General features: G+C 37.2%; 2 protein-coding genes across 2 annotated transcripts; one reads left to right on the forward strand and one right to left on the reverse strand.

Annotated features, from left to right (window-relative positions):
• The first annotated feature begins 1314 nt into the window (after positions 1-1314).
• On the forward strand, positions 1315-5970 carry LOC18038833 (TOM1-like protein 6). The gene is made up of 9 exons (XM_006429470.2): positions 1315-1729; positions 2230-2308; positions 2530-2628; positions 3345-3458; positions 3905-4068; positions 4183-4264; positions 4358-4443; positions 4626-4910; positions 5036-5970. Exons 1-9 carry the CDS (start codon positions 1590-1592, stop codon positions 5850-5852), a joined length of 1866 nt encoding a protein of 621 aa, XP_006429533.1. The 5' UTR covers positions 1315-1589; the 3' UTR covers positions 5853-5970.
• Positions 5971-6294: 324 nt separating this feature from the next.
• On the reverse strand, positions 6295-18752 carry LOC18038834 (regulatory-associated protein of TOR 1). Its single transcript, XM_006429473.2, has 23 exons — positions 18013-18752; positions 17081-17183; positions 16232-16314; positions 15992-16150; positions 15768-15884; positions 15500-15657; positions 14587-14741; positions 14336-14480; positions 14170-14248; positions 13983-14084; positions 13409-13492; positions 13188-13298; positions 12249-12602; positions 11961-12150; positions 10619-11200; positions 10057-10386; positions 9830-9953; positions 8990-9114; positions 8755-8900; positions 8555-8659; positions 8002-8087; positions 7281-7365; positions 6295-7151 (listed from the first exon to the last, which is right to left on the reverse strand). Exons 1-23 carry the CDS (start codon positions 18313-18315, stop codon positions 6831-6833), a joined length of 4047 nt encoding a protein of 1348 aa, XP_006429536.1. The 5' UTR covers positions 18316-18752; the 3' UTR covers positions 6295-6830.
• Positions 18753-18968: the final 216 nt, after the last annotated feature.

Below are 18968 nucleotides of genomic sequence, written 5' to 3' on the forward strand. Positions count from 1 at the left end.
CTTTTTTTTTCTTTTTTGCCGCCCCAATTCCATATCTACGACTTTTCTCACCCCCGTCACATTAACCTTTTTTTAAAAAAAGAAAAAAAGAAAAAAGTTTCGGGTAATAACTTATTCAAAATGTTTATTTCTAAAGAAATAACAAAGTTTATCCATTATTCAAAATGTTTTCGTGATTTTTAAAAAACAAAGCCAACCTATTCTATATTCAAAATGTTTATTTCTAAAGAAATAACAAATTTTATCCATTATATCAAATAGGCCCTCAACCCTATTGAAATCACGAAAACATCCTTAATTTTTATTTTATTTTGAGCTGCAATATATTACACTCTATCCAACCCGATTAAAAAATTCAACTTCCAAAACAAGTGTGAGCCCAACTATTCGGTTTCTAAAAAATATTTAATTATTATTTTCGTTACAAGAAAAAAAAAATATTTGGGCTCTAGTCTCTAGAGACTATATGAACACAATATAAAATAATAGTTTTAGATAATATTGAGATTGGCTTTGTTTAGTAGATTTTGATTTTGAACATATTATTCAAATTCATCTTATATTTTTCAGTAAATGGGCAATTGAGAGCCACCCTCTTTTTTAAAAATTTTTCACATGTAAATTACATGAGACTCAAACCAAAGACCTAAATAGTAGTGAGACTACCCACTAATCAGTGAGGTTGGAATTCATTAGTATCTTCACCATATTGTTAAAGTTTTCATTAAAGAAACAATTGTTGGTCGTTGATGGTAAAAAAAAAAAAATGATCGGCGATGTAATTCTATATTTTACTAATTAATTAAAAAATATTTATTAACATCAATAATTGCAATATAAAAAATTAAAATATAATTTTAATCCATCATGGTCGTCTATCAAATATATACTAAACTGAAATTAATACAATAAAATATAAAATATAATGCAAACTAATTAAATATTTTAAAGTCGCACCAAATGCACCCTAAATGTGAGATTACATACACTTATAAGAGATGCTCAGAACTCAAAACTTAGTAGAATGGTCATTCCAACAGGAGCTTTGAGTTTTGGAACCTGTTTGATACAAATAGAAAATAAAAACCATAACCTTGTTCCATAAAATGTAAGAAAATAGGGAGCTAGTGGTTATTATCCCAATAATTTTGTTGCTAAAATGTGAGATGCCACGCTGTGAACATTCACTGGTGCGTGTACTTCAGTTATTGAAGGAGACGCGTGGGATTAAAGGGATTCAAAAAAAGCATGCTAAAACGAGGATTTTTATAATGACCGAAAAAAGAAAGGCAAAGGAAAAACGAAGTTTCGGCAAAAGAAATAAAACAGAGAATCAAAGAAAATTATTAATAGAGAAGAAAGAATAAAAGAGACGATTATTTGCGTGTTATTAGAGAGCCAACGATAACGTTGAAGGTAAAAAAAAAAAAAAGAATATATAAATTCTTTGAGCTTGAAAGCATTCATTGGCGGTGTATTTTTCTTGGACCGAATTTTCTCGTTAAACAAACAAACAAACAAACAAACAGGAAAAAGTTTTCATTTTCTTTTTCTGTTATCTAATTTGGAGGGAGAGATAGAGAGTAAAGATGATGTCGTCATCGTCGTCGTCGTCGTCGTCGTCGTCTTCGGCGACTGTGGCAGTTGACAAGGCGACCAGCGAGCTTTTGATTAGTCCTGATTGGACTATGAACATCGATATCTGTGATTCCATCAATTCTCATCAGTGGTAATTCTGCTTGAAAAACAGCTTTAACTTTTCGTTTAATCTTAGGGTTTCAATTTATAAAAAGCTAATTGATAATAATTTTTGTTTTGGGGATTATAGGTAGAATATGGAGTAATTTTATTTTCACCAATTTTTTCTTTTCTGTTAATTTACAAGTTACTGTTTTATGCGGTTGACTTAAGTTTGTAAGTTAGGTTTCCTGATTTTACTCAACATAAAGATATCTCTTCGCGTGTTCTTAATCAGTTTGAGAATTTAGATGATGAAATTGAGATGAAATTTTTTTTTTTTTCTGGAGTGAGAACAAAAAATATATATATATTTTGTGTATAAAGATTTCTTTTCTTTTATTTTCTTTTTTCTTTTTCAATATGAAGCTTTACGGTGAAGAATTTTTATTTTTTTTGGGGGGGGTGGGGGGGTGTTAAGGAAGTGTTTTTATTTGTTTCAAAAGAATGAAAATAATTTTTTTTTAATGGATTATCTGTTGAATTGATCAGGCAGGCGAAAGATGTTGTGAAAGCAGTGAAGAAAAGGTTACAGCACAAGAACTCAAAAGTGCAACTTCTTGCGTTGACGGTAAATTTTTTTGGAAACCTTTGGTTTTTTCTCTTGTTATCTTTTTTGGAAACTTTCTAGTCTTTTCTCTTGTTATCTTTTATTCTCCTACTGACTTCAGTTTTGCAACTTATTCTTTTGTCTGCAAAATGGTACTTTAACTGCAATATTTGTTTTGTTTTCAACTTATCAAGTTTTGACCTTAATATTGTTTAACTATGTCATGAATAACTGTTTTATAGCTTTTAGAGACGATGGTGAAGAATTGTGGTGATTTTGTTCATTTTCAAATTGCTGAGAGGAATGTCTTGGGAGAGATGGTTAAAATTGTGAAGAAGAAGGTAACCATTCTTTTGCTTTTAAAAGTATTTCAGCATGAGATGCAAGGCAGTTATTATTCTAGTATTTAAGCTTTTGTTGCATGTTTGATCCCCTTCTGATAGTAATTTTTCCAATTGTTTATCAATTATAAAGAATTTTACTGTTTAGATGATAATTTAACTTGTAAACTGCTAGTGGTGGTTTATGCGGTTGGTAACATCCTACAACTAAATTCATTGACGAACTTCAGTTTCTGATAATTTTGAAGTACACTTTGAATAGCTTTCTGTATATCAGGCCCACTAGTTTTTCTTTCTTTTGCTTTTCTCTATGACTTGTCTGCCAAGAGATTAATATGGCTTATGAGAGAGATTGATATTGCTTTTAAGAAAAAATAAAATTTCTCTCTCTCTGTAATAGCTGCTGTGTTCCTTACTTATGCATAACCAGTGCACTGATGAGAGCACCCTGTCATGTCCATGTAGGGATAGTAACTTTAAGTTTAGTTTACTTGAACTGGGAGAATAGGTACGCTACCTGAAGAATGACATGATCTGGGTGAGTGCCATGAGAAATTCGTGGGATATAATGAGAAAATCTTTGAATCTGTTTCTTGGACTGTTATGGTAATAAATTCCCTTCTGTTCTTTTTATGGCATCTTTTGTCTCTTACAGTGTTCAACGTCTATTTAGGCCTTCTGCCTCAACTAAAACATTTATCTCATTGGTTTTGCAGCCAGATATGCAGCTGAGGGATAAAATCTTGGTTTTATTAGATTCTTGGCAAGAGGCATTCGGTGGACCTGGGGGAAAACATCCTCAGTACTACTGGGCTTATGAGGATTTAAGGGTAAGCATACAGCTTTTCCTATTCCATTGCTTATTTGATTGCTCTCTTCTGCCTTGGGGTGGGAATATTGTGAACTTAGCCTGGTGCTTCTCTTATATTTTTGGTAAAAAAAAGGGCATACCAAGAAATTGCAGTCAATTGATTATAGAAGTGTGGTATAGTGTCTGTTTAATTTAACAATTGATCCACAATCTCTTTTCTTTATTTAATTTTCTTCTTTTTTGGGAAAAATAGCATTGCTTTATTGCTACTACCATTGCTTTGCTTTATTGCTTTATTGCTTTATTGCTTTATTGCTTTATTGCTTTATTGCTTTATTGCTTTATTGCATCTGTCGCTATAAGATCAGTAAATGTTTTATTCTTATTCAAGAAGAGTGAGGAATGGTGTATAGATGATCATTCGGTTGTTAGATAATTCAATAATTGTGGGCTGTATGAATGCAGCGTTATGGAGTACAATTTCCCAAGCGTTCACCAGATGCTGCTCCTATATTTACACCTCCTGTTTCCCACCCCACTCTAGGACAAGCTCAAGCTAGTTATGGAATGCCTAGCAATTCCTCAAGAAGGCTTGACGAAACAATGGCGACAGAGGTTGAAACTTTAAGGTGAGGATTTCACTTTGGTTCTCACAGCATCTGGTCCCTTGTTACCACGAAATATTGCTTTTTGTCTAGTTATTCTGGAGATAGTTTAAGTCTGTTATTTTCTTGCCCATGTAGTTTTTCAAGCTTGGATTCTATGCGAGATGTTATGGAGCTGTTAAGTGACATGCTGCAAGCTGTAAATCCTAGCGACCGTGAGGTATGTGAAATCATAGTTTTAACTCTAATCGTTACCCTAACAGAGGTGTAAAATCTTTTACCTTTTTTCCTTTTTTCTTTTAACTGTTTGTAGGCAGTAAAAGATGAGGTAATTGTTGATCTCGTCAGTCGGTGTCGGTCCAATCAAAAAAAGCTCATGCAGATGCTTACTACAACCGGGTCAGTCCTCACCAAATGGCTATTCTTAAGGATTAATAGCTTCCTGCATGTTGCTCTTTATATCATCCGTAGAATTAGTCAATGATGTGTAATCATGTGTGGGAGTGGAATTTCTCTGTCAACGTGCGGTACCATGGGGTCATGAATGGTTATCTAAATTTGTATTTTTGGCAATGTGGCAGGGATGAGGAACTTCTTGGCCGGGGTCTTGAATTAAATGACATTCTGCAGAACTTGCTTGCAAAACATGACGCTATAGCATCTGGTTTGCCCATACCAACTGAAGTTACAAATTTAAGTCCTAAACCAAATGAAGCATGTCCCGCATCTAGCCTCAAATCGACTGATGCTGGTGACTCGAGCCCAACACCTAATGGTAACCACCCTGCACCTGTTGCTAGTGTGACGAGGGCCCTAATCGATGAAGAGGAAGAAGAGGAAGATGACTTTGCACTGCTAGCTCGAAGGTTGTTCATGACTACTTAGCAATAGTTTATTGACCTCCTCTCTGTTCTGTTTGCTGTAAATGCGGATTTAATTTATTTTTTATTGAGGATGTTGATTTGTGCTTTCCATTTGATAATATGTGCAGGCATTCCATGCCGAAGCCAGGGCCTTCTCAGAATACATCTGCAGAAACTGGGGGCGCTCTTGTGCCAGTGAGCAATAGCAATGCAACTTCATCCTTGCCAGCTGCCACCCCATCCAATGCTTTGGCTCTGCCTGATCCACCTGCACCAGTGAGGACTTCAAAAGAACAGGACATTATTGACCTTTTGAGTATTACCTTGTCAACTACATCGACCTCCCCGCATACCCCACACACACCACCAATTTCCAGTCAGAGCACACAGCAGGTACCTGCTCCTTCGAGCACTCAAGGAAATCTCTATGCTTCCAAAGCTTATCCTGGAAATCAAGGGCAGGTACCTTACAACAACTATGTTGCTCCATGGGCCCAGCCTCAATCACAGCCATTACCACAATCACAACCCCAATTCCAGCCAGGGGTGCAGCCTCAATATCCTCAATATTCATCTGCATATCCTCCTCCACCATGGGCTCCTACCCCCGGTTATTTTAACAACCAAAATAATCTCGCTGGTGCCAATAATATGTTTTCAAGTACCCGGGCCAACTTGCCCACATCTTACAGACCCTTGCAACCAAATAACTCATTCCCTATAAGAGGGAGCAATGGCTCAGTTATGCATGGGGATCCTCTGGCAAGTTCTGGCCCAGGAAATCCAGTCTCAACGACAGCGCAGAAGCCTTTTATTCCTTCATACAGACTATTTGAAGATCTGAATGTTCTAGGCAGTGCAGATGCCAGGCTTAAGATGACGAGCAGCTCATCGCCTAGCTTGTCAGGAACTTCTGGGCAAGGTATGGTGGGTGGGAGGAAGTGAGAAATTCTAGTGGTACAGCAGGTTTTATATGAAAACAGGATTGTTGATATATCCATGTGAATATGGTGAATGCAAATTTCTTCGTTTAGGTTGGAATGTATCTATGTATCCTTAGATATATTCATGTCAGTCATAGCTTTGCATTGGTTATGAAGATCACCCTTTTCGGTTCTTGGTATGGCTTGTGTTTGTAATTGTTACTGTCATTTGTAGCTTTCGGTGATTTGATCCTTGAATTGGACATGATTTTCGGCAACTTTCGAACTTAAACAATCAATTCCTGTGAGTGTGAGCTGGTTGATTAATGATTACCGCCTTGCCATTGATGTCCTCTTAAGTCACTTGCAACAAACCAACCTCAACAACACGCGCAAGGTCGCTTGTTGGGCGTTCTCTATGAACACGTTTCAAAATTGTTTGTTGGACGTCACGATTCTGAAAATGACTAAGGCCCGGTGATCCATAAATTCAAACAGAATACATAATGGAAAGCCTAAGTTAAAGACCCCCGCATTTCAGGGGATAATTACCCATATCACTCACTGTTTGCAACAAGTGTGCTGCTTTTACAAATTGAACAAAAGGGATGGAAGAACAATGGACACGCCGAAATGGGAGGAGAGATAAACAGGAGGGGTAAAAAGAAAAAAAAAACCTATTTACACACATTTACCTATATAACAAATTATTTGCCAAAGCACCCCTAATGTAGGATTTCTTACCCAACATGTTAGAGACTCCACATTGGAGGCAAATGAATGTATAGCATACAACTTCACTTTGAATTTCCCCGACCCCGTATTTCCAATTTATCAACAGTGAAGGACAACTGCGGCAGCAGAACGTGTGGCATTTCATGACTTGAATAAAGATGTGCATTGTTGACACGTTGGCCTGCCCTCAATTTGCTGCCTTCCAAATTTGGGAATTTGAATCCAGTAAAAATAGTTCATTTCTTGCACGTGAGTTGACATCAAATCAAGCATGTATAGAGACACAGGCATCTGCAGAACCGGCAGCAAGAAGCACTTGGTATGGGTGGAAGGTGAGGCAATTTACAGAACCAATCTTCTGGGCCATGAAGCTCGGATGGTGGTATCTAATGGTGCCCAGTTGTTCACCCTCCAAACTGAAAACTTTGATCAGCTGTTTTGCTGACCCACTGGCAATGATTGGGGCATGTCTATGAACAGCTAAAGCTGACAAAGAGCCCCTGTGAGCATCAATTGTAAGATAGGCATCCTTGTGGTTTCTAATATCAAGGAATTGGATGTCACCAGCTTGTGATGCACTGACAATCTGAAAAAGAACAAGTGAGGTGGTAAACTAAGGCAAAATTAGCTTCAGTTTCCCAGTAAATAGTTCAAGATGCAAGAAAATAAATCAAAAGTCAGAAAAAGATGGTAAACACTTGGGTGTTCCATTTACCTTTGCCGGATCCAGTCCAGGCTGAAAGCTGATCCCCACAACTCTTTCTACTTGCTGAGTATGCGGTCGTGTCGAACAGACAAGCCTATGAATTTAAGAAGTTAATACAAAAATCAGATGGTCAGAATTTATACAAATCCAGAGATAATGAAACAGAGGTTGTAATGGTACTCTTAGGCTTCATTCAGTATTACTGCGTAGCAGATTTAGCACAGATGCTAAGTATTTGGTAAAGACTTGCAACTGTGGCCTGGATGTTAAGGTGATTATTCTCCACAGTTGTCTGATGAACAACCTATATTACATTTACTACTACTGACAAAATTATTCGTCAAGATTCATATTTACCAAACATTAAAAACTTCAATTAGAAGATAGATCTTTTTTTCCTCACAAGTTTCACATTACTTTTAAGACAGCACCACAGTAACACATAGAGCTTATAAACAACACTTGATAACATGTATACTTCATCTATTATTAAAGAAGAACGTAGAGTATGTAGAGCCTATGAACAACGCTTGATAGATAAAGTATTAGGTAGAATTGTAAAAAAAAAAAAAATTCATGGTTACAAGGACTCGCAACCAGAATTGTCATCAACAAATATATTTTAATCTACCATGGCTCATTGAATTCTGAATTTGATGGAACGCTCCAATCACAAAAACATATCCATTCTGTGTCAGGCCAGGAATTAAAATTAATGCAAAATGCTTACATGTCAGGTGTGCGAACATCATAAAGTCTGACAGAGCCATCCACGAAACCAGCAGCAAGCTGACCCCCATGAACTTGAGAAGCAGTCTACACGATACAAATATAACTCATCAACAAAAGCTTCTAACTCTACATAACAATCTCTTTATATTAGCACACTGTTATTGATAAAACACCACATTAGAAAAGAGTTCAGTCTAATGAATTTGTATCATCTTAGCATCCTGACATGCATCCATGAGCCCTGTCTTCATACTTCTAACAGGCAATGCATCAAAGAGAAAACCAGCTAACACATTTTTCCACCAAATCTAATGTAATCATAGATTTGCAGTGTTTTCCAAACCTGCTGAACTCATCTGTCAAAATACGACATATTTCCCATTTTGTAACATATTTCCCAAATTTCTTATGTCCAGTAACTTTAAAGTTTTCCTATCTTAGAGAGATTTTCTATACCTAATATACAAGCTAAAAGAACATAAAAAGTTGTGGAAAATAATCATTGTTCTCCAAATGATTCAGCTACTGCACAGGAGTGAGTGGAAACTCACCAGTGCTGAGATGCTGCAGTCTGATGATGAAGGAATTGGATTGACCATCTGCTGCTCCTTTTCGAGGTCCCAAAGCATAATGGATGATACCTCTCCAGATGCATACTAACAATATGACATCAGAAAAATGCATCACAACGCTACAAAAGTGAATTCTGCGATTAAACTAAATCCTACAGGCTTCATAAATCAAAATGTACCAGATATCCAGACTGCTGTTGCCAGTCCACAACGACATTTGAACATCGGACGCCAGGTTTGTGACCTTGGATTGAAGAAAATGCAGTAACAAGCTTCTGTTTGTCCTTCTGATCGTAATCTTTCCAAATTCGAATATTTCCATTGCCTACATCATATAAGAAAATAAGCCAAAATAATAGGACATCTAACATTCCAATCGACAACAAATCAAAAAAATGCAGAAAACAATATTACATGAAGCGACAAGCAGAAGGCTGACATCAAGCTCATTCACAAGGCAGAGTTTAGATATTCCTTTGTCAGGAAAGTCGTGATTATCGAAACTGTTGAGAAGGGTATCTTCCTCATAATTCCATATCCTGTGAAGAAACAAATACCGAACAGTTCATGCATTTGAGAGAGATGCAATTACAAGAAACCAGAGGACCCATCTTACTACATCTAATAAACAACAAAAATGAAATTAACTGAACCATCTCACAGCGGAGAAACCCCATGAGTGGCCAAATCAATTGATAGTAAGATGGTATTGTGGATGCATCTAATGCACTAAGTGTCACATACTAACATATCAGGGCACTAACAAGAAAATTGCAAACACATCCACAGCTCACTTACAATCCCCAGTGGGACTCATAAGCTCTCCCATGATACCTAAGGGCAAGATGTACTAGGTATCTACATCTAACAACCTAAGATACAGCTTGAAGACACTGGACCTCTATCATTCAACATTTCAGCTGTAACTTCATATTGCGAGAATCAAATACATGCTAAGAAGTTCATACAGTAGCCAAAACAAAGTAGAACCTGCCCTATTTAATATTTAAAAAAGAGAGAGAGAGAGAGAGAGAGAGAGAGGGATTCCACCACAAGAACTCATGACCAGACAGAATGCCTGCCTAAGACTTGCTCCATATCTAGGCATTTCTTCCTATCAGGCAGGACAATAAGCTTTCTTTCCCAAGCCACATTAGTGTGCCCATAGTAGTACTTGATTTACCATGAACAAGCAAACGAACAAATGGAAACAGCCTTGTAAAGAGTTGAAAAAAGAAAAAGGAAACACCATACTTAATCCTCTCATTCTCATCAGCAACAACCACAATAGGACAGAAAGGTTGGAGCAAGGCCGTCTTCGTACCCTTTTCAAATCTCGTATCCCAGCAAGCACTTGGATTATTAAGCTTGCTGACAGCTGGCCAGCAAAATTAACAGCAACTTAGATCCTCACACAAGAACCATCATAAAAATACAAAAAAATAAATCACTAAAAAAAAAAACTAAATCAAAAGATTTACACGAGCGTTGGCATTTTGCAATGTGCTCTAGAGCAAATTTCTCTCTTTCTTCTCTTCTAGCTAATATTTCTTCAGTATCATCTGCTGCAGTGAGAAGTGGCTTGGAGAAGTGGCCGCAACTCCAATTGTAGATAGTTGAAGGAGGAAGCAAACTGCGTTCTGAAACTGCAGATGGGTCCCCAGAGCCTAAAAGTGGATCAGCTAGTCCTGAATCCGGAGAATTTATCAAGTGAGGCCTGAACTCTAAAGAGCAAACTCTACGCATTCCAGGTAAGAAACTTTGCCGTGGTGGGCTGACAGGAGGGGTTCTAAATTTTAATGGCAAATGACCTGCCAAAAACAGATAATATTAATGTTTTCATGATTTTCAAAAAAAGCGAAAAACAAGCAGACAAGAATAAAGACACCAAAGATAGCAGGCACCTAATGGAAATTGAAATGTAAAAGAAAACATATTTCAATTCAATCGAAAGGATCAACATAATCGTCCTGTGAAGCTAACACAAAGATAACCATATTAGTGAATTAAAAATGATGGCATGGAGGACAATGAAAAAGTTACCTCCATTCATGTCAAACCATGAAGATGAACGAACTAGTCCTGCAAGGCTAGGCGTTGGAGCTGCAGTTGTAGGGTCACCTGGCCGGCTAGTGTTGCCCATGGACATAACAGGTTTTGTCACCACCTGCTCAATCCCAATAATGGACAGTACCCGACGACCAAGAGTTGCTATGCGTGGAGATGGATCTTTAGCTAAAGTACACATTGCCAATACACATTGTGAATAAATTGCACTATCAAGAGGCTTTGGCCTCATATGGTTGACAACCCCATTGCTGACACCATCATTTAAGATTCCAGAATCTGAATGTTGGGATGAATCATCTGACAATGGGGACCCATGCATAAGTCCAGCATTAGCAAGAGGACTGCTCGTGGAGACTCTTCCATCTCTGACAACTGCTTCATTGCCAACTCTCGTTAATGGACCAATCTGAGAAGAAACAATACTTCCACTTCCGGTAGTTTTTATATGAGCTAATGAAGGTAATGAACCCAGGAGAGAATTGGACTGAGGCTTCGAATAAGCAGCAGCAATTGACTTGAGGTGCTGCTTATGGCCAAAGGCAAAGCGTGCAAGAGCTGTAAAGACATTAACAAATCAACTCAGTTATGCTTTCAGAATCTATGGATATAGTTTGAATACAGCTTTCCCCTCCCCCAAGCCAACTGCCAAAAACCTCACTGCAATGCATAAATGGAAAGCACTTGTCCTCTGTGATTCCCAATAAACTCCACAGGCCAGGCAATGAGATCACAAATATAACACATTGCATGTCCAATTATGTTACACATGTAAATCACATGATACAATGTAAGAAAATATTTCGATAAACATGGATCATTTTTTCGAAAATATAAACTTGTCAAAGTCTCCATTTATATGCATGAGTGTTAAGACAGAAACATGATTCTTTCTACAAATTACAGAGGCTTCTTCGAAAAACAAAATCATATAAAGAAATCATTTTTCCATAATAACAGTTCAGAAAATCTATTTTTGCATATTAATTATATCAAGGTAAACCAAATAGTATGCCAATAAATGTTAAATAATCTGTTATTATATTCTTCAAAATTCTAAAGAAACACAAGACTGTGGCTTTTCAAAATTCTAAAAATGGAAGCAAGAAAAGAATTTTAATGTGAGAGACTAGGCTGTGCAGTAATCTTAGGACACTGGACTCTCTTGATTAAGTAAACATTGTTTAAACATGCAGGATCTGAAGGTTCCAAAAAAATGTGGCTTTTACAGTTACTAAACAAAACACAAATGAACATGAATGTTCAAATATATAAAAATAAACAGAAATCCAGAAGCAGATTAGTATCAGTCACATACCTACAGCAACCTCAGCTCGGACCAGTGGACTTCCGTCTGAAACAACAGTTAAAAGGCTTCTAATGATACTAATTTCAGCTCTAATCTTTTCATCATCATCACATTCTTCATCTCCTTCAACACCATCTCTACACGAGTCGAACCCAATATCAAGCAGGGTACCCAATGAGAAGACGGCTGAAGCCCTAACCTGAAATAAATGGCTTCAGCAACTAAGATATGACATTACACAGCAATCGAAGGATTTATTAGTTGAAGGATATTATAACTACAAAGCAAGAAGGACACCTCTGGCTGTGGTTCAGAAAGTAGAGGAACGTAAATTGCTGGGGCATCTGCCCGCCGACCTATTGTTTGAGCCTCTGTGAAATCCTCCCACAGCTTTCCCAGACACAGGCAGAGCCACTGAAGAAATAATGGTTCAGTTTGTGCATCATTTGGCATTGAACCCTGAAGATGCTTCAAGCACACATGGATCAGACCAGCTTCGATACATGCTTCCTGGCCCCGCCTATGTCCATCAACAATGACAGCCAATACAAATGCAGCCATGGCTCGCTGTTCTGGATATGCTTCCATGCTATCAAGAAACCTGATAAAATAAGCATGTCCTCCATCCTTAACAAGATCAACCTGACAAGACTGTCATCCCACAAGAAGGAATTTTAGTATTACTTACAAAAGTTCAGATATAGTAACGATTGAGGAACACGGTATATAACCAGACATGGATTAAAAAATATAGTAAATAGCACTTCTGCACTGTCCAGCCTGCACATCTTTACATTAGTTTTGATATTTTTTGCCCTTCTTTTCATGTTTGCATTTGCAAATTCAGATAGCAAAGAGAGAAAAAGAGAGATAAGAATCATAAAGAAACTGGACAGGCCAGCCAAGTTCTGCAAAAACATGGGCTAAGGCCCCGCCAAGGCAAGTTTATCAACCAAATACTCATTCTCCTCAGCTTTTTAACACCCTTATACCATCCTTCTGTTATCAATAAATTGTACAGAAAAATACTCAACAAAATGTATGTAGTAGGAAATATACTTTTTTGACATTACATTCTTCGTTGTATCCACCCCAGCAAACAGCCCCAAGAAAGGAACGCTAGAAGCTACCACAGGCATATGAGAGCAGCATGTTTGTGCTTGTGTGCACGATTTGGTGTGTAGCTATTCACAAACCTATATCTACACCAGAATTATGAATCAGTCATCAATATACCTTATCAAGTGCTAGAATCTTTGTCCATATGAATACAAGAATTTGCCGTAGTTCTGGCGTTGTAGTTTGGAGCAGCTTCAGAACATAGGGAAATATCCCAACTGACAACGCCTACAATATCCAAATTCAATCCACAAGTAAATCACAAAAATTCGCTAATCACAACAAATACACAATTCTCAGAGATAGAATAACTGAAAACCGCAGACGGCAATACTTACCAGATCTACAGCCCAGGGTCCCATGTCAAGAAATCTTCCAAGAAGAACTAGTGCCCGAAATCTATGGCATTGACTAAGTAAAACCTGAAACACAAATAATCAGCTCATTAAGCATCTTCGTTTACACTGTAATTGTTCTAAAAATGTCACAAAGAGGAGAAAAAGAAACAATAGATACAAAAGAGTGAAAACATTTTGTTAACAAACTATACTGCACTGCAGGTAAAGCCTATCCCACCAAAATATAAACGACGCCAACAAAAATATCCAAGAGAGCGAGTAGAGAAGTGAGCATTAATGATTAATAAAAATTCCACTTATTAGAAAGGATAATCAAGAAAATTACAAATGATTGAACTCTTAAAACTCAAATGGGCATAATCCATCTGATATGCATAGTATATCACTCTGGGCATGAATATGAATATTTTGATTGGCTAATGGAATTAACTTCCTAATTTCATGGTGCAGGTAGGTACTGGCAGCACCCGATTGAAAATTTGAAACTCGAGAGGAGGGTCACAGACACCCGGCTTTGTTTAATTTGATTCACCATGAGTGAGAAGTATCATACCTGAAGAACAATGGGCAACTGCTCCGGTGGCTTTTTATGTTCGGATCCATGGTCAAGCCACACCTCAAAAGCCGTCAGCTGTTCACTAAAAAAAGGACTAGGCTGCAACAGACACAAACCAGGCAACTCAGAAACTAAGAAACTCATTAATTTGTATGTGTGAAACAAAATCAGAACGAAAGCAAACCTGATATTCAGCATTAGGATCTGCAACCAATGAAGGCAGCTGGGAGAGGCAAATTTCAGCTGCCATATCCCATGCATCCCTGCAGTAAAAACAAGTAATCCCATCATAATTTGAATTTGAAAGTAATAACATGAATTTAGCAATAAGATAAGACCCCACTAAATACCACATATGATGCTGATGGGTTGGAGGCAACATGGGGTGAGAAATTGGAGAGCAATTTGCTGAACGCATAATCCTCTCAGCAAGTAAAAAATTCCTGAAGAGGCTGGCAACTAACAAATCTTGTCTGAACAATCTCTGAAAAAGATCTGCAGTGAAGAACTGACCATTGGCTATATGGCTCACCAAAATGAAACATGCATGAAATTAAAAGTTGCATTATAACAAACTGCATAGTATATCTCAGCAAAATACCATGAGGAAGAACATTCCAAGCAATAGTGTCTGTGACTGCAGTGAAAATCCAATTCAATTCACCCAGAAGTGTTCTACGGTCAGTTTGGCGGCCAGGAATTTTATCTATAAGAGAATAATCAAGGGACTCATGCAGTAATGAACGCTTACAAAACCTGGAAGACATGATATATATAAATAATCAGAAATTAGCAAGCTCAATCAATACATATAAATATATATATATATATATATATATATATAGAGAGAGAGAGAGAGAGAGAGAGAGAGGAAAGATTCTTCTGGACACAACTATGCCTGCAAACATGCATGAAACTGTATGCAACGAGGTGCAAAAAATAGCATGCATCTAAAACCAACTATAAACAACTTCTAAAGTTTAATTATCACTTAACACATCTGAGCTCAAGAAATCTGCACTCAATTAGGATGGCCAGATCTGAAAGACTAAGGTCCTTGTGATAAACAGAGTGAAAATGTTTACTCATGTAAACTTACAGTTCAAATGTTCATATCATCTGACAACAATCAACCCAGCAACTCCTGGTAAATATGACAGGATCTGCTTATAGGCATCAACAATGCAAGGAGAGAATTACTTCTCAAAAAGATAAAGTTGTTGCATATTTCTTTACCGTGAAATCAACTTTAAGACCTTGCAATACATTAAACTCCGATTAATGCCACAATGCCCTAGCATAGATCAAGACTGATCCCAAATGAGAATACCAATGTCAATGAGTATAGATATTATTCTTCACCAGACAAAATAAGAACCAAAGCTATACAATAATTACTTCGATAAACAATGTGATGCTCACAGTTCACACTCATTCCTAAAGCACACAAACACAGACAGCTTCCAAAGATTAACAAAATGAAAAGAAAAAAAGAAAAGGAGTCAAGGTTTCACCATCTCAATGCCATTGTGATTGGCGTAGTGAGGCAAGAAGTAAAAACATCAGCAGGAAACTCTTCACTCTGTGGAAGGGTCTCATGTGCCTCACAGGCAGCAAGCAGAATGCAATCCCTTGTTGATCCAGAGTAGTTAGACGCACCCCAGTCATGAAGCTAAAAATCAATCAAACAATTACATCAAAAGTACGGTAGAGATCAAAACTCATGAATGACAACATAGGATCATCTTAATGATGAATTCTTAGTAAAACACCATTGAATACCTCAATGAATGCATTAACAATCATCCCAGCAGCAGAACAGTCAAAAACATATATTGATGGAGTCTTTAACCAGGAATCAAGGTCACTGATCGGCAGGGGAATATACTGTGTATAACTCTGAACTCATTACACCAGTTAGTGAAAGGAAAAGTTCAGAAAATAATACAAAGGAAATAATAACAATAACAAAATTGGGAAATATTAGAAGCAACAGAAGGAAAAACCTTATTGAAAAGCCAGATTTCACCATTAGCAGTCGGTTTGGGCACACCATGTCCATTGTAATGAAACAACACTCTCTCACCCTTTGCATATCTACGGCATGTATTACAAAGCTTTTTAACTTCATCTACAGTAGGATCTAGTTGAACTTTATACCGAGCCTGTTCACATCTCCGAAGGTAAATTGAAATTGAACTTGATATAGTTTTGTATCAAGAATTAGAAGTCAGATATCTTCTCACCCTGGGTTGCCATCTTTCATACTGCTGACTCAAGTTCTTTCCAATCGTTTCAAGTGCTTTCTGGGGGGCCAAAGAAAATGGATCTACCAAAAAAAAAAAACAAAAACAAAAAAGAGATCTTAACAATATAAAGGAGTTTATAGCCTAAGAGATAAAAGTTGAAAAAAAAAAAATCTACTATGCTTCAATTACTTGCCAACACGCAAGCAGAAAAAGAAAAGACCTGACCATAAGACAGTTGAAATTGATGGTGGGGCTTAGTTTTTAAAATTTTATATTTGCCAACCGTGAACTCATTCAAGGAAACAAATTAAATACAGGAAAACAGATAATTATCAATGAAAACAATTTAGGTAAACCAGTCAACAGCAGTCTTCCAAAAAGTCAAGCACTTAGCAATCCAAATTTAAGTAAAATGCCAAAATGGATAACTGTGACAGATAATTGAAATTGGAATTAAAATAGTTTACACAGCAGTTTCATTACCCAATGTCATTATAATGAAAAAAAGGTACCCAAAAAAAAAAGAGCAAGTGTGGACTAACTTGCACACACAAGAAATACATCATGAACATAGAAAGAATAAACAATTTAACAGGTAAATAAATCCCCACATATCAGCAAATAACAGGAAAGAGATCAAAAGCATTTAAAATCCTTGCATGTTAAAACAAGAAAACCATGAAAATATAACTATTCCCATTCCTAGGTAATAACAATTAAACAAGTATTCTTCATCTTTAATACAATTTTGAGTTTCTTATTAAAAAAAAAAATTTAGATGGCGAAAGAATCCAGAGCAAACATTTAAAAGCAATATAAGAAAGAATTAGCAGTTCGTAAAAGCACCTATCCAGCATTCCATTCTGGCACAAGGTGAGATCTTTATTACATCCGGTGGATCAACGCTAATGTTTAAACATAAAACTAGAGCTACACATCCTGTCTTCATCTGCACAAGATTAAAACCAAATAGACAAATGAATAACATCAAAACATAGCATCTACAACAAGACAAGCAAGCATATCCCTTCAGAACATCTTCCTCCCCCCCCCCCCCCCTCCAAAAAAAAAAAGCAGTAGCTTAAATAATGGACACAACATGAGCAACAGACCATAAAAGGTAAAACTAAATAGAAATCAACCCTCAACACAGCATCCCTGTCTCTTCAATTTATTTTGAGCAACCAGAAAGACAATGACTCATACAATTCTGAGCAAGGACCTACGCGTCGGCTCAAGCAGCATTGGGAGGTATGACATTGGTGTAATATATTATTTTTTTAAATAAATTTTGGAGATCACGGTTCTTCGGTAACTCTTTTAATCATGTAACAGTTTCTTTATCAAATTTCAAGCCTGCATACTCCACCCATACCTATTTAAGGTATAAAATACACTTTTCCCAAAATTTATCATAATAAGCAGAGCAACAGATGCTGCTCTTACACATTAGGCATGTAACAATTAACAGATGTAAAAGAACCACTTCAATACTTAGGCAACCAAGCAAGGTATATGTCACCAAGAGTTAAAATCAAGTTGGACAAAAAGAACTTAATCAGAAACTTAAACAGAACTCAAAAAATCAAACCAATAGCACAAAATCTTGACTAAAACAAGTACATAACCCTAAAAAAATCAATTTTTTTAAAGATACTATTTCTCTAAGGTTAGTTCATGTACCAAATCAATTGAAACGACCAATGGCGCATCAATAAACTCAAAATTAACCAAAAGAAAACAATTTTCACGATAATGGTTTAAAAATGAGCACTTACTCTGTCCTTGGGCCGCCATTTGGAGACGAGACCGCTGTCAGAAGGACCAGAAGGGGTAGAAGCCTCGAAAGCCTCGTGACGAAGCTCACACAAAACGACAGTCTGAGGCAAGTAAGCCAAGCTAGTGGTGGTGGTGGTGGTAATCGTCGTAACGGAGGCATTGTTGGTATAACTACTACTCGCAGTGTCAGAATCTCTCCTCAAATCGACGTCGCCATGAGCGGAGCCGCAGTTGTCGTTCAAGTGATTCGAAACGACGGCGGATTGCGAAAACCTAGACGCCATCAAGTCGCCCAATGCCATCCAAATCACCAGAAACCCTTAATAATAGCAAAATAAATCAATCAAATCGACGCAATTTACGTTTTTGCCCTAAATTCGACAAACCATAACACAGAACACTAACAACCGTGATGAAAATTTTTAAATTTGGGATCGACAAATTATGTGAGCGATGTGTATGGGGTGGAGGTGAGGGGAGGGGAGGGGAAGGGCCGGGGGGCGGAGACTAATCAACGAAGCCGCTGAACCAGCGGCGCATGGAGATGCGACGGAGAAAAGAAAGAGAATCCAGCTCTGAGAAAAGTGGAGGGGACAAGCGAAGAGTGACGAAACCCTAGGCGGCGATGGCGGTGGCGACCGTCGTGGCGGTGGGGCATATAAAAAAAATTTTGTAGTGGCGGCTAACAACAAAAAAAGGAGAAATTTTGAGGATTTTGTCAAAGAAACAGAGAAAGGGAGTGAATGTGTGTGTGTGTTTTGGTGTATATTGTGTTCCTGTCTTCGTGCTTTTTTTTTTTTTTTTCCCCCTCTTTTATTTATCACGTGTTTAATAATTTTTCTTAACTTTCATTTGATGTTTGTAATTGTAATGGTGACGCAAATTATAAGAACCAAGAATAAATAATATTCCTCTTTATAAAGATTAAAATAAAATAAAATAAACTAATATATTT

This window comes from Citrus clementina, unplaced genomic scaffold (genome assembly GCF_000493195.1).
Source record: "Citrus clementina cultivar Clemenules unplaced genomic scaffold, Citrus_clementina_v1.0 scaffold_6, whole genome shotgun sequence".
NCBI lineage: Eukaryota > Viridiplantae > Streptophyta > Magnoliopsida > Sapindales > Rutaceae > Citrus > Citrus x clementina.

Excerpts from the sequence above, each read along its gene's own strand:
- LOC18038833 (XM_006429470.2), top strand. The coding sequence starts at position 1,590 with ATGATGTCGTCATCGTCGTCGTCGTCGTCGTCGTCGTCTTCGGCGACT. Across the intron at positions 1,730-2,229 it reads TCCATCAATTCTCATCAGTG|GCAGGCGAAAGATGTTGTGA; the intron begins GTAATTCTGCTT and ends TGAATTGATCAG. Across the intron at positions 3,459-3,904 it reads GGGCTTATGAGGATTTAAGG|CGTTATGGAGTACAATTTCC; the intron begins GTAAGCATACAG and ends GTATGAATGCAG.
- LOC18038834 (XM_006429473.2), bottom strand. The coding sequence starts at position 18,315 with ATGGCATTGGGCGACTTGATGGCGTCTAGGTTTTCGCAATCCGCCGTC. Across the intron at positions 13,299-13,408 it reads GACCCTGGGCTGTAGATCTG|GCGTTGTCAGTTGGGATATT; the intron begins GTAAGTATTGCC and ends TGGATATTGTAG. Across the intron at positions 8,088-8,554 it reads ACTGCAGCATCTCAGCACTG|ACTGCTTCTCAAGTTCATGG; the intron begins GTGAGTTTCCAC and ends TGTATCGTGTAG.